At 38.1% G+C, this 22,500-nt stretch overlaps 1 protein-coding gene across 3 annotated transcripts in view; it reads right to left on the bottom strand.

Annotated features, from left to right (window-relative positions):
- Positions 1-1,730: 1,730 nt before the first annotated feature.
- Positions 1,731-22,500, bottom strand: part of gulp1.S (GULP PTB domain containing engulfment adaptor 1 S homeolog) — a 119,013-nt gene continuing 98,243 nt past the window's right edge. The window contains exons 9-12 of one of the 3 annotated variants that reach the window (XM_018239029.2): positions 14,125-14,257; positions 12,699-12,793; positions 11,273-11,283; positions 1,731-2,610 (exon numbers count right to left, since the gene is read on the bottom strand). In XM_018239029.2, the coding sequence (XP_018094518.1) occupies positions 2,589-2,610; positions 11,273-11,283; positions 12,699-12,793; positions 14,125-14,257 (261 nt within the window). In that variant the 3' untranslated portion in view covers positions 1,731-2,588. Of the gene's footprint in view, positions 2,611-11,272; positions 11,284-12,677; positions 12,794-14,124; positions 14,258-22,500 lie in introns of all 3 variants that reach the window. The other 2 variants (XM_018239030.2, XM_018239028.2) reach the window with 2 other exon arrangements.

Here is a 22,500-nt window from a genome sequence, read left to right as displayed (position 1 = left end):
ACTAACCATTCAGATCAAAGTCTTTACCATTCCGATCAAATAAGAACAGATCACCCAATGTTCTGCCCCTGACAGCAATCGTACGATACTTATGTCTGACAACACTAGTGACAGTCTCCCACTGAAAATCGTACGATCGGCAATACACGCAGAGATATTATCGGCAGCCGACAGAAATTTTCTAACCTGTCCGATCGACCAAACGACCGATCTCCGACGGACGAAAAATGTCGGGAACTCTCCACACATGGTCCGAAAATCGTACGAATCCGCGATTCATACGATCGGATCTTTGCGTCTATGGCCAGCTTAAGGGTCATGTAGCATCTCATAAACCTCTGTTAAGGCAACAAAACAGGGTTAAGAGATTTGTTTGGGCTAAGAAACACAATAAATTGCTGTTGCATGATGGGTATTGTGGACTGAAAGTTTTTTCTGACTTTAAAGTTAAGGACATTCATGGGGCAAAGTTACTAAAGGGCAAATTTTCATCAGCAACCGCTTCTCCACACTACGCGCCACTTTGCCAGGAGCAAATTCATTTTTACAACGCTAATTCACTAATATGCAAAGTGGAGTCTCAGCAGCTGGCTAATTTTCACTAGCATTACTTCGGCTGGGCGAGCATTTCATAGTGAATTTTTGCTAGCATTCATTTCTGCCTAGTGAAACTTTGCTAGCACTCTTGCGCTTAGTTTAATTTGAATAGGGCGTCTAAATGGACGTCTTTAATAGTAATGTTGGTGCAAATGCTTGAAGTGGGCACTTTTTCAAACATATGTCCAATGAGCCATAATAAAGACAGAGGAGACCTAAGCCCACCCTGAAACAAATGTAGCATGCCCCACAAATTAGTTTTAAAAAAATCCTCACACATAAATCTTTTTTTAATAGTTTAGACTTTTTAAGGTTATCCCGCTTTAAAAAAGAAAAGTCATCAATGTTTTTTACAACTTTAATGCATTTCCGGCATACAGGATATGATGTCACTGAAATAAGATTGAGCAGGATGTAGCTTTGTTTTATCAGTTTGGCTGGCCAGAGGTGGCGAAGTTAACTCTGGCGAAAGAGGTAATGTTCAGTAAAATTCGCATCTTATTTGTGGAGTAACGACTGTTCGCCACAGCGAAAATTCGCGATAGGCTGCAAATGAGCGCTAACAACGGTCTCGTTCACTAGCGAATTGTCCTCTACGCCTGTTTCACGATGTCCCCGCGGATGAGATTTCTGGTGAATTGTCACTAGCGAAGGCCACTTTGCCCTTTAGTGAATCTGTCCCATAGAGTGACTGGGATTCTGAATTAAAAGGTACTACCACATTTTTCACAGTGTCATGCCACACCCTCTGTTATGAGACCTAATGGGCAGCCTGGTATGATGACAAGAATACATCAAAGCTCTGTTTGAAGAATTATTTGAAGAAGAAGGAAGATGTAAACAATTTATGACCGTAACCCCACTGAGCTCAATTAAGTTGAACTAGACAGATGGGTCAATAGGGATGTAGCGAACTGTTCTGCTGCGAACTAGTTCGCGCGAACTTCGACCGTTCGCGTCCGCCGAATGTTCGCGAACGTTTGGGAACGTTCGCATTTTGAGTTCGCGTTCGATCGTTCGACCATTCGAATTCCTTCGACCGCTAAAAATCGAACGATTTCCATTCGTTCGAACGATTGTAAGCATTCGATCAAATGAAAAGCATTCGATCGAATGGCTTCGATCGTTCGATTCGAACGATTTTAGCGGGTGTTCGAAGTTCGCGAACTGTCCGCGAACGTTCGCATTTTTTGCCGGTGTTCGCGAACGGCGTTCGCAAACACCAAATCGGCAGTTCGCTACATCCCTGTGGGTCAAGGCTAAACATCTAACTCGTAGAGATCATTAGATTGAACTTTAAGGCAAATACTTGGAATCTTTACTTAATTCAATGTCCAGAGTTTGTTCTGCTATGATCACTGTATATATTTTAATTAGACATTTTAAAGCTATAGCCTCTTCTTTTTTACTTACTAGGTGATGTAGGGCATCACTTACTACAATGAATGTTGAAATCAAGGAATAAAATGATATTGTTTTTATAAAAATAGTGACCATTTAAAACATAAAGTGCTCTACATTGTTTTAAAATGTCACCTTTACCTAAAATGCAGTCCCATAAAATGAGTACATATGCATTCTCTGTAGATATCTCGTTTAAAAATGTTAAAAGAATACAAGTACTAGGTTGCAAATGAAAAAACTAAATTCAGAGAAAAAAACTACAACAACTGCAGTTCTTTTGTAGCATTTTTGATGTAAAACACTAAAACTAACATAAGAATTGAGTGGAGGTTTCAATTTTAATTAGAAATACATAGGCTAAAGGTACATCACTAAACAATATTTGGCTCTCTAAAAAGTATTTTCTATTCTGTGTTCCGAAATGAATCATTGTGTTAATTGAATGTAATATTTTTGGCTCATACAGAAGATAAAACAAAAAAGTAAACAAATTAAATATTGGAGTATTACAAAGGATGGTTGGATGTTTTGATGGTATCAGCTTCTGTGATCAGCAAAGTCCAGACAAAAAAGTGTTCCTTCTACTGTTAATCCCATTTTGAACCCCTCCTAAAAGATTAAGAAAATTAAAATGATTATATTTGCTACAGATTTTTCAGAGCACTCAATAATGACAATCACATCTTATACACAAATAGCTTATTAAGAATGGCCTGTGCCCACTGCAAAACTTAATTATATCCTTCCAGCACAGATAGAAGGGCATTTTGTTAATTATTCCAATGTTTATTTAACAATATGTAGTCTTATTTGAAGGGTTAGAAACCAATGACATGTTAATTTATTTGATTGCAAATAAATCATTGTACTATTACTCCAAAAAAATGTTTTATTCCTGTCTGAGGTAATTACAGTGTCTCACAAATACTGCTACTCAGCTCTGGTTCATGTATTAAGTTAGAGCAAATCAATTTACTTACATAGTGGAGGTTTAGTGGTTATTTAGTTAATTTAGTTTGAAAAAGAAAAGTTCATCAAGTGCAGTCCCTCTGAATGATCAGCCATCCTATAGAAGGTCCTTGTGGGGACTAAAATCCTGAATAAACCTCCTCATATTTTTGTATTAAAAAAACCTGTGTGTGCCATTCTCTTATACACATATTAATATGTACAAGCATATATTCATGGATATACAGTACAGAGCCTCTTGTCCTTCAGTGCATACTCAAGGTAAGGCTTTATTAGGAATTATAAAAAGCCAAAATTGTTTTCATTCCTCAAGTCAATAGCATATTTTATACAAGAGACTACATTATTTACTTTAGTAGACACTATCTGGTGATTAGAGTCACACAGTCTGTTTTCCACAAATATTTCCAAAACTTCTCATGCTATTTTTGCCCAAGTTTATAACCTTGCGTATACAACATCGGACCTCATTTGCCAAATTCCTGCCCGTTTCTCCAGTGTAGTCAACTTTTTCCTTTGGCAAAATTCTGCATGGATGAAAACAGTTCAAATAATCATGGTAGCCATCAGAATACTGGTGCAAACTCAGCCCATTTAACAACACTATTAGAAATAGGGACCAGATCAGCTCCTCACTTTATAACTTCCATATTTGGTGCAAATTACCATGGATGTAAATAACAGAGCTTTAGCTACTTTAAGTACAAGACAGTTCAATGTGCAACTGTAGGCTGTGAAAAATAGTGTATAGGATACTTACACCAACATAAATTTGCATATTAATGAAAACAGGAACATAATTCACAAGAACACAGAGAGCAAGCACAAGGAGAGAGAATAGACATTATAGAATAGACATTATATTGTAGATGCCCCTACAGCAGTATACCCACACTCAATAGAAGCATTGATTGCCTCAAGCAGTATCTCAGACTTCCTTAATTTTTTAGCATTAAAGCAATTTTATATTTTATTAGTCAATCAAATTTCTCAACATTTTTTACAAAGAAATAAATCATATTTTACAAAAAAAATTACCTAGGCTTTATTACCAATAAAATCTTAAGCCTCACTTCAGCCTTTTAAAAAACAAAATAATATCCCGAAATCAAAACCAGTCTGTTGTGCTTGCCTCCCGCCAGCAGCATTTGTTTATCAGGTAGGCAGGACCGCCATCAGAAATCGCAGGGCCCCATATGACAAAATTTCCTGGGTCCCCTGGGCTACGCCCACCGCAAGCCCCACCTACAGGTCCGCCCTCCCCACCACACAGCATAACTAGGACCTATTGATTGTGTTCATATATAAACTTATAAAATAGTTTTAAAATTAGAAGTTTATATTGGATCTCTATTTTTCCAGTGTCCAATTTATTCAGTGCACAAGTGACTGGTAAAAAGAGAAAGATATTTTGTGTACATATATTAGGAACTGCTGGATAGAGAAGACTTTATAATGAAAAATGTATTAATAAAACTTTGTAGTGCCTTGTTTGAAGAAAAAACTTATTGGGATTTTCTTGGGGTAGCAAGAACAGTATTTCTGCAGATTAAATGAAATCGGATTTCCTACCAGTATATCACTACCTGATGCTCCACTACTCCCATAGTAGTTCCACCAAACTGAAGAGAGAACTCTGTTTCATTTATGTAGAATAAAAAATTTCAATGCTATAATGTCAGTGTGTTGCTAAGGCAAAAATTTGTGTACATTTTGTATACTCATTTCTGATAATATCTAAAAGTTTTAAGATGGCCACCGACGCAAAGATCCGATCATACGAATCAATGTACAATCGGACTTTCCCATCTCCCGACCTGCCACTAACCATTTAGATCAAAGTCTTACCATTCCGACCAAATAAAGTAGTTAAAGAACAGATCAGCTGATGTTCTGCTCCTGACAGCAATCATACGATAGACAAAGCTAGTGACAGTCTCCCTCTGAAAATCATACGATCGGCAATACACGCAGAGATATTATCGGCAGCCGATTTTCTAACCTGTCTGATCGACCAAATGACTGATCTCCACCGGACGAAAAATCGTACGAATCCAGCTTTACTGTAACATGCAAGCTGTGAAAAAGCTTTACTAAAAATAGTATATTTGTATAGTATAGAATATCTGCTTACTGCTATATGTGCTTACTGCTATACCTACTGTACTGTTTACTACTAACTGTAATTACTGCTACTTACTGCATACTACTTGTTTACTACTTACTGCTATATGCATAATCTTGAAGTACAATACTCTTTATTTACAATTCTCCCTGTCTTTTGCTCTTCCCATTTATTTCCTTCAGCGTTTTATTGTAGTCTTCGTTTCACTTTAGATCATCTATTAAAGGGATTGTTCACCTTGAAATTAACTTTTAGTATGAAGTAAAGAGTGATATTCTAGAACAATTTCGCAATTGGTATTAATTTTTTATTATTTGTGGTTTTTGAGTTATTTAGCTTTTTATTCAGCAGCTCCCCAGTTTGCAATTTCAGCTATTTGGTTGCTAGGATCAAAATTCCCCTAGCAACCATGCATTTATTTGAATAACAGACAGGAATATGAATAGGAGAGGCCTGAATAGAAAGATAAGTAATAAAAAGTAGCAATAACAATAAATTTGTAGCCTTACAGAGCATTTGTTTTTAAGATGGGGGACAGTGACCCCAATTTGAAAGCTGGAAAGAATCAAAAGAAGGTGGGAAATAATTAATAAACTATAAAAAAAAAAAGAAAAAATTAAGACCAATTGAAAAGTTTCCTAGAATTGGCCATTCTATATCATACTAAAAGTTAACATGAAGGTGAACCACCCCTTTAAGCCTTATCTGACACGGTGCAATGTTTTCTGCATAATTAATGTGTCTGCTTTGAAAAAAGAAATGTGCTGAAATTGGTTGTCCTATGGCTAAATCGAAGACTGTAAAATCTCAGTGCCGTATGTTAAGTAATTTTTTTACAGGAATAATGGCTAACTGTAAAGGGGTTTTTAATCTCCACCTGCTCCCCTAAAGCAATCCAGATCTATCAACTGGCTGCAACTGCGTGTGCATACTTTTATTTTACTGAAATGATTTTTAGCTGCCCTAAAATAACAGTTGTTAGCAGGGATTGAATTATGTCAATTTTCCCACGTAGTTAACAGAGGTTCGGGTTTGCTAGCTGCTAGCAGATATAATCCCATGATTATTATTAACAGAGGTTCCAGTTTGCTAGCTGCTAGAAGATACACAGTAATCCCATGATTATTATGGAGTACAGATTTAAATATATTAAGCAATAAATAAATACTCAGCAACTCCTCTCAACCTAGTAAGTTCAAAGAAGCTTTTCCACAGAGGCAATCCTTGTGTCCAACCTTAATCCACTGGTAACATAAATATGTTAAGCAAGTGTAAAAAATAAATGATATGTATTTGGATTGTCTTTAGAGAAAACATTTATTGTGGCTTGGTCTGTATTCCAACATTTCAAATTAATACAGACTAAACTTGTGGTAAGAAAATTGAAATCACTGCACATTTTTATTTCAAAGATAGGTAATAGTTGGTTTCTTCTTTCAAGTTTCATATTTTGAGTAATTATATATATAAATTTATTTATATATAAACCTGGCCAGATTAGTTGTCCAGCTGGAATATATTGCATTTTTTAATAGCTTTATGCACAAAAATGTTAATGTCCTACATATATTGATAGGATCGAGTGTAGAGGATTTTTGTATGAATTTTGTGGTCACTGCACCCCTGCTTAATAATTAAAAAGTATTTAGTGGTGAGAACAACTTTCCATTTTTGCTATAATTTATACAGTAGCACTGGCCAGCTCTTTGTTGTAGATCCCATAATTCCAAATTCACCAGTTTTTTTTTCCTGTGGTGTCCAGTATAAAGTTTAAGCATTTGGGAGTTTTTAACCTTCAACAGAAAGTTGTAGGTTAAACTTGCTTTCCATGGTTAAACTCTGTCTCTATAGAAACTGCCTGTAATGGTACCTGGTGGTTTAGTGGGGCAGCGGGGACTGGGTTTGACCCATGCCTGTCCCTGACTCTGCCTTCTTGCTGCTTGAAACTGACATCTGCCTGTTTTGACTACTCTTCGGATTCCGATTGGTACAATTCTAATTCTCTGTGCATGACCTTGGCTGTGACCCGACCTTGCTTCTGAAATCCGTTTGGTACCGCGTTGCCTGTCTGGTATTGACCCTGCCTGGTCATGCCTCACTGACTGCTTCCACATCCTATTCACTTACATTTGGTTCCCATGCTTACCCAGAACTCTCTCTCTGGTTCTCCCACAATAAGACCTGGCAGCATCTGAATAGCGAAGGGGTTCACCCAAAGCCAAAGGCGGCTGCAGAAGAGTAGGCCGTGACTGGAACCTTGGAGTTTGCTCTGGGTCTGGGATACCTTACGTTACACTGCCTTAAAAAATAATAGAATTCTTAATTTATATGAAAATGGACTTGGACTGGCCAGATCAGTGACATAGTTAGCCAGCTTGAATATATTGCAATATGGAGAGGAGTTTTTTTTCATAGATTCATGTACAAAATGTCTTAAAATGGATCTGTCACCTAGACATAAAAAGCTGCATAATGAAAGTCCATAGCAAATTGAACAATAAACACAATTTTTTTTTTCATTCAAACATCCATACCTTTTATAATGGTGTTTAAATATCTGAGCTGTCAATTGAATATTATCTGCCCCGCCTCTATGCCTGAGGCATAGAGGCGGGACATTCAATTACTTTCACTTTCCATTCAGCATATCTAGTATAGGTAAATCTAAAAAAACAACTGGACTTGCTGAGTAATCATTGAAGATACTACTCATCTGAGCAGCTTCTTCAGTTCAACTGACTGGTGTGGAAATTCTCGGCATATAAACTCTTCCACTAATCCAATCACAATGGCACATTGTAACTCTTCAAAGAGGTGACATCTGAAATTCACAGAGGTGTTGATTCTGTGTAGTTACTGTGATAGGATTATCCAATGTCTCATGCAACTCTTAGAAAGAGGTGTTACTTGTGAGAGTTTCCATGAATGGATGTGTGAAGTGTTCTGAAACCGCCGGGGTACAGATGTTAGAACAGCATTGTATGTAGCAGACAGGTGGTGTTGAAGGCCCCCGCCACTGTTCAGAGATCGTTTCTCCACCTTGACATGAATCGCCTCTTTCAAGCGGTCTTCTTTATCCAAGATTTGGACCTTGCTATCTTCAAAGGAGTGCCCCTTGTCTTTTAGGTGTAGAAAGACAGCCGAGTTTTGCCCTGTAGAGTTCACCCTCCTGTGCTGAGCCATTCGCTTGGTGAGCAGTTGTTTTGTCTCCCCAATGTATAGATCTGTGCACTCCTCGCTACACTGGACTCCGTATACCACATTGCTTTGTTTTTCTTTTGGTGTTGTGTCCTTTGGGTGTAAGTTTTTGTCTCGGTGTGTTGCTAGGTTTGAAAAACACAGGGATGTGGTGTTTGTTGAAAATCCTCCAGCTACATATGGGATGACTATGTTTCGCCTACTATGTGTCTCTGGGTGGTTATTTCTATTGATGTTCCTGTTGGGCTTGTTTGCTGCTGTTTTGACAAAGGCCCAGTCTGGGTAGCCACACACTTTCAAAGTTCCTCTGAGATGTTTTTGCTCTTTGTCTCAGTTGACACACATTCCACCCTGTGGTGCAGAGTTCTAATGACACCCAGTTTGTGTTCCAGCTGATGGTGGGAATCAAACAGATATTGATCCGTATGAGTCAGTTTCCTGTATACTTCCCTCTTCAAGTTACCCCCCTCTTGGATGCATATCAAACAGTCCAAAAAGGCAAGTTTGATCTCGTGGACATCTTCCCTTGTGAACTTGATGTTATTGTCCACTGAGTTAATGTGTTCTTAATTGGATCTGATTTTAACCCAAGTGTCATCCACATACCTGAACCAGTGACTCGTTGTAGTTCCCTGGAATGTAAGTAAGGCCCTCCTTTCCACCTCATCCATGTATAAGTTATCTACAATGGGAGAAACTGTTTTTAGATTTACCTATACTAGATATATTGTGACCTGGATGAATGAAAATCTTCATAGTCATATTTCCATTCAGCACTTCCTACAGGTCACTGCACTTCCCACATTGCCCCTTCCCTCCCCAGGCTCTATAATTATCTAGGGCACTGTACATGGACATTAGGTTCCCCATTCTATTGTATACACAATATTTTGGGGTGATACACATTTTATCTTAATAACAGTGTCCGCAACATGGCTGCTGCCTGCTTGCTGTGATTGTGTAATTCCAAGACTGAAGAAAACAAAATTTCCCCTTTAATGTCTAAACTATATTGATACAGTTTATTGATATAGGTGAATGCAAACAATGTCATATTTTTATCTGTATACATTGTTTTATTTTATTTTTAACATGGTTTACTGTTTATTTAACTCCAACACTGTCACATCATGAGCAAAGCTTGTAGACTTACTGGATCAGTTTTATAAAGCAAGACATGACTTTGCTCAAACAAGCTGTCAGTGGCTGCCACAGGATATGGTACTGTACTTAACTGTATAGTATAAGCAACATTAAAAAGGAGGCAGGGCCTGATATAATACATACGGTACTTGAGTAGAGAACTTAGCTTTACTACAGCCAGGCCAGGTCACTTTTTATTGACTCCCTTTCATCTGCTATGGTACCGATGCATCACGGTAAAGATCATATAATTCCAATATTTAAAAAGGGATTACATTCTCCACTTGTCAATCAGAGGCTCATAAAGCTCGACATCTGTGGTGGGCAAGTTATTTGAAAGTATCACAATCAAAATGTTTTGTTCAATCAATATTATGACATTTAAGCTGTAATCAGAATGGCTTTATGAAGAGAAAACCATGTCATTATTGTAATTGATTACAGGTATGTACAGAGTAATTACAACGCTAGAATTACTATTTATGGCTGATCTGCAGTGTCACCTCATTCTATACTTGCATGAGAGATCTTAGCTTGTGATGGATGACTTACAAGGCAACATCAGGGTTCATCCTGACAAATATTTGTTTTTCTTGCAGATCATAGGAAATAGCAATGGTTTGAAAATGGAATTGTATGTGGATTTATTACAACATGATGCCATCTGCCCAAAAGTTTGCTATTAAGCTGATGTGTTGCTAGATGAATCAGATGTAGTAGCACTGTGTCTTGACAGAAGGTCAAGATGCCAATGCTTTGCTGATAAATTTCTTTAAAGGATACGTACACCTTTAAGTAAACGCTATTGTAAGCACTTTTTTAATTTACATTCATTTTTATTTTGTGTTTAGTCCAAGATATTAAGGGATACATGTACTGTTAATATGAACACATTTTCTAACAAAAGCACTACCTACTGGTCAGTTTATGAACAGTCTGACCACTAAGTAGTCAAGGAAGTTTTCAGGAGAGAAAAAGAGGCTGCTCTAAAGTTCCTCTGCTTAGATTTTTTTTAAATAATAGAATTCCTTTCAAAAAACAGGTATTCAACTATCTATGTTAAAGTATGTTGCATGATTTTTGAAATGCTTACATTATGTACTAAATGCTCTATATTTCCGATGTCACATAATCTCATTGATGATACCTTTATCTATACCCTGTTATTCTATGACTGAAGAATTCTTTACATAAAAATAGAATATACAAAAAAAAACAGGTGTTCTCCTAGCATCACAAATGACAGCCACCCAATAACTATTCTCTCTAAATAATTTAACTAAATTTTCAGATTTATTCTGGGAAAACCAGAGGCTCGAGCTTAGGGTCAAGCAGAGGTGTTATTCCAAAGTCAGACACAGGTCAGTGCAGGCAACAGACAAACATTTTTAATTCAGAATATTGCATCAAATTATGTATTAAAAAAAAAACTCTCTTAGCCCTCATTGGGGTGGGTGGTTATGACTGTACTCATTCACCCTTGTGTGTATTAAAGGGCATATAATTTGGTCTGGTGCAGTAACCCATATAAACTAATACGATGATTGCTTTTAAATTAGTAACCAGTAAATACTTTGCAGCTTTTCTTACATAACTGTAAAATAATATTTTAAGCAAGGTATTCACCTATTGTGATATGCATTGATATATAAAATACTATACTATTTTTGTGCTTTTCCCTTTCAGTTCACTTTTGTGGGTTTTTTTTACACAATACAGCAATCTTGTAACCATTGTTAGGTACAATAAAGGCTGGAGAAAAAATATATATGTACATAATACAAATTATATCAAAACCAATAGCATATGGTAAGTGATAAACACAGAAATACTAACCATCTCTGACGCTAGATTCCCAAGAAAGCAGAAAAGAAATGAGAATAAAAATTTTAACCAAAATAATTAGCAAGTATATCTATATCTTTGAAAAGTATAACCATTCACATTTCATATTACGTGTATATATTCCCACAAAGGCATCCTCATTCATGCAACCAAAGGAAAAAATGTTCAAGTACAATCAGATTGCATGAATTGATGTAGTTTTTCTCCTTTATTTAAAAAGAACTATTTTCTACTAAGACCAAGACTACATTTTAACCAGTTACTCTTAGCCAGTATATGTCTTAATAACGTATAAGGACAGATTTTTGGTACTTTCCTTAAATTGTATTCTTATGTAGGGTAGAAAAATAGATAAAATGCCAGCAAAACCACCAAACCTAAGACTGTGCATTTTATATGTAACTAAACTTTTCCGCAAAATAATAATTCCTCCTATTTAATATTAGATAATCAAAATAAAATTGATGCTAACAAAACCAGAAACATTTTTTGGTTTCTGTCAGTAGTTATTTATATATAGCATTAGTTTTAATTTCTCTTAAGACTCACTAAATGTTAACCAGTTGCTCTTGACTGGTATATGTGCTAGATGTAATGTATAACTGGACAGATTTTCGGTGCTTGTATTCCTATGTTCAGTTCTCCAGACAGTGGGACTCATTTATCAAAACTGGGCAAATTTGCCCATGGGCAGTTGCCTATAGCAACCAATCAGTGATTAGCTTTTTGAAGCCAGCTGCAAGTAGAACAATGAATGCAGCAATTTGATTGGTTGCCATGGGTTACTGCCCATAGGCAAATTTGCCCAGTGTTGATAAATGATCCCCAGTATCTTATTGTAGCAGCACCCAAATCAGGCTCCACATTTTCAGAAAACATAGTAACACAGTAACATAGGTTGAAAAAAAGATATGTAAAAAAAAGACACTATATAAAACCGGCCAAATTGCTAGTTGATCCAGAGAAAGGCAAAACGCACATTCTTATGCCTCTCCAATTTGCCTCAGAGGTTGAAAACTACAAGATGACAACCAAACTAGTCCCTGGATCAACTTGTACTATAAGCAATCTTTCATAGTCCTGTATTCCCTCACTTGCTAAAAAGCCATGAAACCCTTTATTAAAGCTATTTAATGTATATATGTTCATTATATAATTATACAATAAAGGATGTGTATTAGTAATACTATGGATCCCAAGTGGTGAGATCCGTTTTGTAGGGCCACTCATTTTGTGAGTGATTTTGGGGAATTCCTTATGATTTGAATGTTTGTGCTCAAGTGACCTTGTGTGCAACTATTTTCACTGCTGCTGTAGTTGACAAGACTCAACATAGGGTTCTGTGACCTTTATAATGGTACAGTAACGGAGCCTCATGCCTTTATACGATCATTACATTTTAAAACGTGTCATGCACCTGCATCTCATCCAGCCTGGATTGTATGTCTGGAGGAAAGTCACCTGCTGCACAGCAAAATGGATCAAAAGGTTCTGCTCCAAAAAGATCTTTTTCTAAAAAAAAAAAAAAAGATATATAAAAGCATAAACTCAGATAATATATCAAAAGCATTTTTAGATGTGCATTATCTTTAGTTTTAAAATATACTGTATCTCCAAAGTGGCAAAGTCTGAAATGCTCCTGCTCAGTCGTCTATATGGCTCATCCCACTGCACATCTAAGGTTAAAGCATGAGCCTGCCTCCCCGCCCTAGTGTATTAGTGAATACAAGCTGCCTGAGCCTATTGCATGTAAATGTGGCTAAAGTGCAGTGAAATAACTTCTCCATAGACTTCACACAAGCCATATTCTGATATAATTAATTTTTAAGTCTGCAGTGAGACGGATAATAATGTGCCTTAAGGCAGGAGGCTTAAGATGCCCAAATTGTATTAGGTAGGCCCTGCGAATGAGAACAAGTGGAGTCTGACTGTGCTCTTCATTCCATATTGGAATTCTGTGCTAGTTAGCAGACGAAGGGGGTTAGAAGGAGCAAACCATTGTGCCTCCCTAATAAATACAGTGCTGCTGAATGTAGGCAAAAGGCCTCTACACTCCATTCCACCTTTAGCTGCACTGACAGAGATTGAATGGGCTGATGCAAATCAGGAGTGGCTGGGTGGTTAATTGTTTATCATTCTATCCCAAATTTAGAATGCCATTAGGCTCAAGCTGCCCTGTATTTAAGACTGCCACATATAGACACTGAGGGGCAGAATGATCAAAATGTGAGATTAGAACGCATCGCAATAAAACTCACTCAAGAGTATATTTCTGCCAGGGTCTGGATGTGCTCTGCACCTTGTGGTAGATAGAAAATTTGGGGCAGTGTAGAATACAGTGTTGGTGGGTGCAGGCCAGCCCTGTCCTAACCACCTGCCATAGGGCAGGCAGTAAGTAAAATGCCTCATTGTAGCCTGCATCCATAGCATGGTCATGGAGTAAAAGTTTGCTGTACATGGTTAGTGTACCCATGACCCATCATTACTTAAACACAATCATATTCAAAAACCTTATGCATTTAGCTGCTGCTTATGGTGTAGTACAAAGGGGTTGCATTGGTTAAAAAACAAGAGCTGAACTGGGTTGCTATAGTGCAGTTCTTGTATTATGGAAGTTGCAGGCTCCTAAGATGGATCTCCCTGAAAAGATCATATCTCTGCAATATTGCAGAAGAAAAAATGGCAGGTTTTGACAATAGTAATAATATAATTATGTGAGATGGAAATGTAAAATCCAATGGTTATTCAAAGGCAATGTGTTAAACCAACAAGGTTAACAAGCATGCCATCAGTAGCTATATATATAAGAATATAAAAAAATCAATAAAGAAAAAAAATCTTACTGGTTTCACTTGATCTGATAGGTGTATGAGGAGATCCATTCCGTGTCGGCGTGGTTGACTCAGGTGAGATGGAAGAAAAAGGGATCATATCAAATATATCAGTACATGGTGACTGGGGTGTTGTACTGTCTGTCTGTAAAAAGAACAGGTTTCAAAAATAGCAACCATAATATTTAGCATATAGGCAACACATACACAGTCTCTTGGCTCACTCCATGTGAATAAAATCTGGGAAGAAAAAATTATTTTTAACTTAGGAAAAGCATTGTCTTTGTGAGGCACCTGAATGACAGACAGGGGTAGAGCTAAGAAGCACTTTGATGTGACTGGTTGATGTGGAAAACAAGGATCCATAATAATGACATTAGATTTTTATTTCCTGTAGGTTTTTTTCTGGCAAAGCAAAACACATGAAACTCAAAATTCTATTGCGGATTGACAAAAAATGTTGCTGACAGCCACAAACGTGAATTTGGCTGAAAATCTATATCCCTAAAAGTACCTTCATCCCTAGCATTTGTCTGTGCATTCGTGTTTGCAACATATATAAATGACAGCAATATTTTCCACTATGGACTGACGTTTTATTGATTCTAGGCATAGAATGCCACTCTAGGCCATAATAGCATGTACTGTTAGTGGCAATATGTTTCATTGCACTCTGTAAAATTCTAGGCCTTGGTGACAAGCATTTTTTATTTACTGTACAGAAAATCTGTACACTGGCAGTATACATGATTTAAAATCTTGATGACCTATGAAATCTGAAATTTCCAGTGTGCTTCACATACTGTAGTTCTGACTGTATGCATGCTTTACATGCTGTAGCCAATCTGAAGCTTCCACTGTCCTTCACAAAGATTCTGAGACCTGGCAGTATGATGCTTTCATTAAAACTGACGCCAACGTACTGCATTATAATTTGCATACTGGACCCTGTAGTATACCTGATTTAAAGACATAACCAAGCTGAATGTTTCACTGTGCTTGACAGAGATTTGGTTCGTGGTAGCATTTGTGTTTTACAGCTAAAGCCAATGAAAGTGATTCAGTGTACTTAACCATGGTAAAAGGCATTCTTTAGTGTCTGCTGAACTGAATGTATAATTATATTCTGTGACAATTATAGCACAGTGGTATCCATGCTCAAAAGCCTTATTTACTGGGGGTGCTACCATCATCTGACTAGACAGCAACGTAACTAGAGGGGGCGGGCCCTGGCGCGGAACGTGCAGCCGGGTCCCCCGACCCTCATCAGTGGCGCGCGAGCTGCCGGGGGGCCCTGAGGGGGTGCAGGCCCTGGCCCAATCGCACCCCCTGCTCCCACGGTAGTTACGCCACTGTGACTAGAATGTCTAAGTTTAAGACTATAACAACAAAAAGAAGTGAAAGAGCTGACCCATCCAGTTGCACCCTTCCATCCAATGACTCCGAAGCTCGTGTAAAGCAGCATCAATTAAAACGTAACCTTTAATAAATCATTAAAACCACAGTCTAGTATGCAACATTAAAATAAGGGTTAGGTATAGGAGACTGATTGACTAGGCAATCCATGAGTTGGAGGGGTAATGTGCTGTTGCACTTATGTGACTGTTAGTCAGAGGTGAACAAGTGATGCATTTGCACCATCCCCCTAATCAATCTGAATGTCGGTGAGGTGTGCCACAGAATGCCCCACACAGTGCCAACCCCTTCACCCACTTCAGGATCCCTCCCATATGGTGTCAGGTTGAGCACATTAAACTCCTCGGTAATAATGACCTGGAGTCGTCTCAATCCGTTCAGTATATTGAGTGTGCAGCAAGAACCAATTGTCAGAAAATGCCAAGACCCTCGGATCATATGAGTCTCCAACCCCTTCACCCTTGATGAAACCCCTCCCGATCCGATTTTACCCAATCACCCATTCTATGTCCCTATCAGACGCCTGCCTAACCGAAGCTAAAAAAAAGTTTCGCCCGCCAAGTTGCGGGCTTTGTCAAAGGCACTAGCCCCATTTAATTATTGTATAGGTGTTATCCCTTTTGTGCAATTTATATTCATGCTTACTTGAGGGGGGCAGCTGCCATTTTGAACTCATACAAGGAAAAAAGTGATTGTGGAGGTTTTGTTTCAGTTCTGTTCCATCCTGAAAGTGGAGTGCTGCATTTCCAGATAAAAATCTCTTGATGAAGGCTTGCACTACTCACTGACTTTCATGTGAATAACCTGCACTAGGCACAGTAGACTTTTTTTTTTTTTAATGAGGCATTCAATGCACCAAAAATTGCCCCATGAGCTATTGCCGTTTCCAAATCTGCTTAACTTTGTCTAATATTAACCCTTTCACTGCTGGTCGATTTGCTCACTTGTAAATGTTTATTGCCAGACAGTTTGTGACTTTTCCTGGAGGGGACTTAAGGTTTACCCAGGAAAACAATATATTTTTTTTTCAGAACAACTTAAACTTTCAAAATATGCTAGGATTTTGATATAATTCTACTTCTGTAATAAGTTCTAAGCTTCACACTGTCAAAAAAATGAAAAATATATATTTTCAATAATAAAAACAAATAAAGTAGAAGTAAAATGTATTTTATGCATGCAATTATAAATGGTTTGGAAAGGCCCATGTCTCCAGAACATTCCAAAACCAAATATGTATAGTTTTATGGAGATTTCTAATTTGTATAGGTCAAAAACTCTCAGCAGAACACCACCACATTTCTAAAGCACTTCTCCGGAAATCTGAATACTTCTTATTTCAAGGCCAAAAACTCAACTAACAGTGGTTTTACCCTAAAAAACTATACATGTCTTTCTATTCCAAACTACCCAGCCACAACCCTTTCCTAAAGTTACCAGTTTTTATAGCATTTTCTGTCATTTTTGAAAAATGCCCTTAAAGCTTACAGTTTACATTATCTTATCTTCCACATAATATTAGGTACCAAAATAAATCACCCTAAATATGAAGGTCAGAGATCTGCTGAACAGTTTGGTGCCCAATATGTATGATCTGTCATCCTCTGTCATTCCAGCTACTGCATAAGCAACAATTTACTGCATTTTAAGTGAGGTAAAGCTACTGCAGAATGGTGGTAACCCCAGAAAGTCATATATTTCTGGAATGTACACATTCCTCTGAAATAAAAATGTGTAAATGTCTTTATACTCCAAAGTACCAAATTGCAAAGCTTTTCTAAAGATGTCAATTTTGATGAAATCTTTGAAACTCTCCTCAAAGCTTCCACTTTGCAGTATCTGATCTGCCACATATCATTAGGTATCCTTTATTAGGTTCACTTTGAAAATGAAGGCCAGGGGACCACTGAACAGTTTAGTTCTCAATGTGCATAGGTTTATCTAAATATGTGGCCTCTAGGGGGCCCAAAATTAAGACACCCCATATGATCTATCATCTTCTGTCATTCTAGCTACTTCAAAAGCAACATATTTACTGCATTATATGTGGGGTACAGCTACAAAAAAGTGTGGTAACCCCAGAAAGTCATTTATTTTTGTAAAGTACACATTCACATAAATCCAAAATGGGTAAAAATTGAAACTCTTTCTGGAGAGCAGCCCACAAAACTGGTATCCATTCAATACAGCACAGGCACGATGGCAAGCAAGTATCCCCAATCTTTACCAAGACGAGTGGAACAAGGCCACCGAGACCATGTATACCAGCCTAATAGCTGTGTGAGATACATTTATTCAGTATAAAGTCTTTCACCAGCTCTACACAACTCATCTAAAGCCCAAAGCTATGGGTAAGAGGGATACTGGTTCCTGTCCCAGGTCTGGGCCTGCCCAGCAATACTGTAGCTGCCTTCTGGTCTTGCGTAATGACTGGATATTACACAAACCAATGAAGCAATAAAATCAGGGTAATAAGTGGTAAATATACCTGGCACCGTTGGAGGGGGTCCTGCAGGTCACCAATGCAGAGAGAAGGGCTCGACCACCGAGGAATGTACATGGTACGTTCTTAGCAGATTGAGCCCTCGCCGTCTATGCTTAGCAGGCAAAGGGTTAAGCATTGTCTTCAGGCACATATACAAAATAAATTTTTTGTAATAGTGACCCTTTAAGGAATGTCAACTGGAAACGTGTGTTTTTGAAGCATGAGCCATGAGCCAGCGCCCATGTGAAAATAAAATGCAGTCAGTCCTTTAGAAAGAGAACATTTTTTCAAGTAATACAGACCAAATGTAGGAAACACAATCTCTTATGTGTGGCCAAAACCACAAACTAGAGAGAAAGTTTAGCAAGACTGATCTAATGGAAAGTCTCAGATTCAGTGACTCAATTCAAGTCATCAAAAGCTGTGTCTGGAGAGATTCAAAATCGAAATGACACGCGAGAATGCTGTATTTACAGCATAACAAGGTTGTTAAAATGTGTTATAGCTGGAAAAAAACTTGGTTTAAAGAGGAAACTTTTAGATTTTCTTGTTCCTCCTACTGTTCAGGGACCAAAACTCTTCTGTCTGTTGTCAGTGGGAACTAATCTGGCAGAAGTGTGCTGTTTTTGCAGTAGTATGTATGTATAGTCTATTCAATAGGTTTAATAAAATCATAGTGGAAGCACACTAACTTCAGTTTGCCTCACTGGAAATAATGATAAGAGCATAGATTATATCAGCAGAAACTCTTGTACTGTCCAACCTATTCTGCTAAAGGAGGTACAGGTATGGGATACCTTATCCAGATATATCCAATATATTATCCAGACAGCCCCAAACTACAAGAAGGCAGGGGCAATTTGGGGGCTGCTGCCTCCTGCTCCACGGTTAAAAATCAGCATTGGACTCGCAATAGCGCTTTCTGCACTAGCGGAGCCAAATTTCTGGGTTAAAATGTGGAAATTTGGCTCTTAAAGTTACAAGAGGTGTCTTTTTGCCGCCCCTTATAACTGGCCGCTTACTGGCACCTGAGGCAAGGTTCTCACCTTGTCTCATGGCAGGAGTGGCCCTGCAAGGAGGGCAGATCTCATAAAATCCATTTTAAGCAAATCATTTTTTTTCTTCAATGCATTGTTCTCTGTAATGTTAAAACTGTACCTTGTACTTGATTCTAACTAAGTGGCATGAATTCATATTGGTGACAAAACAATCCTATTGGGATTAGTTAATGTTAATATCTTTAACAGACAACGTGATACTGGCACTAAAAAACTACTCATCAAAATATTAATGTGCATTAAAAGTTACCTATAGGTCATGTTGATCACATTACTTACATGTACATACTTGTAATATCTTTTGCAGGTTTAACGAAGCAGATCCTCTCCATGTCTCTGTTGACTTTAAAGGAGAACTAAAGCTTAACTAAAGAAGTAGCTAGAAATGTTGTACCTTATTTTTTGGGCTTCTGTAGCAGCTCAAGGCAACCACAGCCCTTTAGCAGTAAAGATCTGTGTTTCCAAAGATGCCCCAGTAGCCCCCATCTTCTTTTCTGCTGATTCACTGCACATGCTCTGTGCTGCTGTCACTTACTGAGCTTAGGGACCCACTCACAATATACAGTACACATAGAATAGAAATGTCACAATATAAGGCTGATTAGAAATGAATACAGATAATTACTACATGGCAGCACAGAAACCAGTGCAACTAGGATTTAGTAATCAGCCTTGTAGCATCAACTTATATTACAGGCCATCTTAATTTTGTGCTTGATAATTTGTGACGACCCCTAAGTTTAGCTTCTCAACAGCTGCTCAGAGCCCACTGAGCATGTGAGTGTCACAGACACTTTCCAAGATGGTGAACTTTGACAAGTTTGAAGTCCTGGGTTATTGCTGCTATTGATAAGTTGAGAACTTTAGGCTTGTGCAATAAGTTCAGTATATAAAATATTAAAAATTTTAACCCTATCCATTTTAGGGTTTAGCTCTACTTCAATAAGATCCCCAAGTCACATGCAGTGGAGGAGTGTAGAGGTTGGCTATAAAACTCTTTTGTGGGCTGACCTCATGTTCTATTGTGTGTGAGGTTTGCCTGCCATAGAAGCTGGTGCTACAGGGCTGATTAGTAAATATGAATGCAAATTGCAATGGTTTTGAAGCTGCTGTGATGAGAATCTAAATTATTTTCTGATTAGCTTGTATTAGGATATTTATATTCTATATATTCTATATATGCAGTATATTGTGAGTCTGTCCCTAAGTTCAGGTAACAGACAGCAGCCCAGAGTCTGTGTAGTTAATCAGCAAAAAAAAGGTTGAGAAGCTATTGGGGCTTATTTAGAGGTACAGATCTTCCCTGCTTAAAGGGCGTTGGTTGCCTTGGACAGGCACAGAACCCCAAAACAAAATGTGCAGAGTTTATACCCTACTTCTTTGTTGAGCTTTAGTTTTTCTTTGAGAGGAGAAGATGTGGATAGTTCAGGGAGAGACGGGGCAGAAGATGCAGTGAATGAGGATGCAGAGGCAGCATTCTATGAGAGCTAATTATGAGATGGTTGGTACCGGAAGCAAAATTCTTTCTTCAGATTCCACTGAAAAGCCTTTAAAATCTTCAGTATTAGATGTACTGCAAACTTAGTTCCCAAACATACACAAGGGTCAATAAATGATATCCTTATGAACTGTGAAATGTGTGAGTTTTCATATGATAAACCATGAGAACTTTTTCTCTCTCTGATTTGAATCTGACCCAATGTAACATATTGTGAAATATGGTGATGGTATTATTCCTCAGTTACTTATAATATCCATATATTTTACAATCGGGGGGTACATTATTCTCTATACAGTAAATCATTTTAATGTTCTCTATTTATAATTTGATCTAACTCAATGCAACTGCAGTACAGTGTGAACTTTGAATCACTTACACTTGGCCCCCAATAAACTGTGATTCTCACACATAAATTGAAACAATGCACATTGCAATAATGAGCAAAATGTTGAAAGGGAGCTAAGAAAATAAGAAGAAAACAGCCTGCTGGATTATTAAGTGATGGCAACTTTTGTACTGCTCATTATGTCCAGACTTAAAACAAATGAAGTTAGACAAATTCATGTAAAATACAGTCCATAAACATCCTGTATCTCTAGCTGAGATCATATGGTTAACAGACCGTTTTCCATCATAAAAAAACTTTCAAAATACCTACTTCTAAAAGAGGATTGTACTGTGAATGTGAAAGTTAACTTTCCAATCCAAAGGGAGTTTACCCCATGTATTTGGCATGTATTAACTCTGTCTTGGAAAGTATTATGAAACCACTTATAAATTGTGGGATTTGGCTGGATATCCTTTAAAGCAAGAAACCAGCATCTGATGAACTGAAAATTAAAAGAAAAATCAGCACAGCCAGCTAACAGTAAGAAAATACACGTACAGGGCAACTAAAGCGGGACATAGTCTAGAGGAAGGCAGAAGGGGCAACAGCCTATGTCACAACATGGACAGGACACAGTGGGGAACCCTAAGCTTCCGCCAATTCAAAGTGCCACAGTAGCCTGCCCCAATAGATAAAGCATACGTCTAACTCCTGTGGCAGTGTGTTTAGAAAACCTATCTGTATTGCATGAAAATATACAGAAAAGCATGCATTTAAGCTGTATGATATGGGCTGAAGGGGGTTGCCTACTCCAGATAGGGTTAATATTCCCTCCCAATCAAGTAATTAGGTGGAAGCTGAGAGCAGAGCTGCTACTGGAGGTAAAAAGGGTTCACTCCTATACCTATGGGCTTTTCCCTGGATGTCTGGAAGAGACGCAGTCTTGGGTGTTCCTGGTGTGGGAACAAAAGTCTGAGAGAGGATCAAGGGAGCCTGAGACACAGAGAGTGTCTGGTAAAGAGAGACAGAGTGCCTGAGCTTGAGAGTAAACAAGTGCCAAGAGACTGGTGACCGTTATTCTAATATTGGGGTGTAACGTTTTGTTTTTCACCTTCTAAAGCAGCTCTGGGGGATGGGGTCGTCGACTCTTTAAAGGAGAAGGAAAGGTTAAAACTAAGTAAGCCTTATCAGAATGGTCCACCTAAATATACCAGTAAACCCTCAAAGTAGTGCTGCTCTGAGTCCCCTGTCAAAATAAACACAGCATTTCTTTCCTTCTATTGTGAACACATGGGCTTCTGTATCAGACTTCCTGCCTTCAGCTTAAACCTCCTTGTCCCGGGTGTGAACATGTTCAGTTTGCTCTGCTCCTCTCCCCCCCCCTTCTCTGCTGTAATCTAAGCCCAGAGCTATGAAAGAGCTGGGAAAGACTCAGGCAGGAAGTGATGTCACACCAAGCTAATACTGCAGCTGCTATCCTAAACAAACAGAAAGCTTCTAGAGCTTTATACTCAGGAATGGGAAAACATTCTACAATATAATAAATATAGCATTCTAGCTTGCACTGTTGCAGGTAATCTATTGGCAATAAAATGCCTCC

Source organism: Xenopus laevis, chromosome 9_10S (assembly GCF_017654675.1).
Source record: "Xenopus laevis strain J_2021 chromosome 9_10S, Xenopus_laevis_v10.1, whole genome shotgun sequence".
NCBI classification, from domain to species: domain Eukaryota; kingdom Metazoa; phylum Chordata; class Amphibia; order Anura; family Pipidae; genus Xenopus; species Xenopus laevis.
This window is presented reverse-complemented; position numbering and strand designations above follow the sequence as displayed.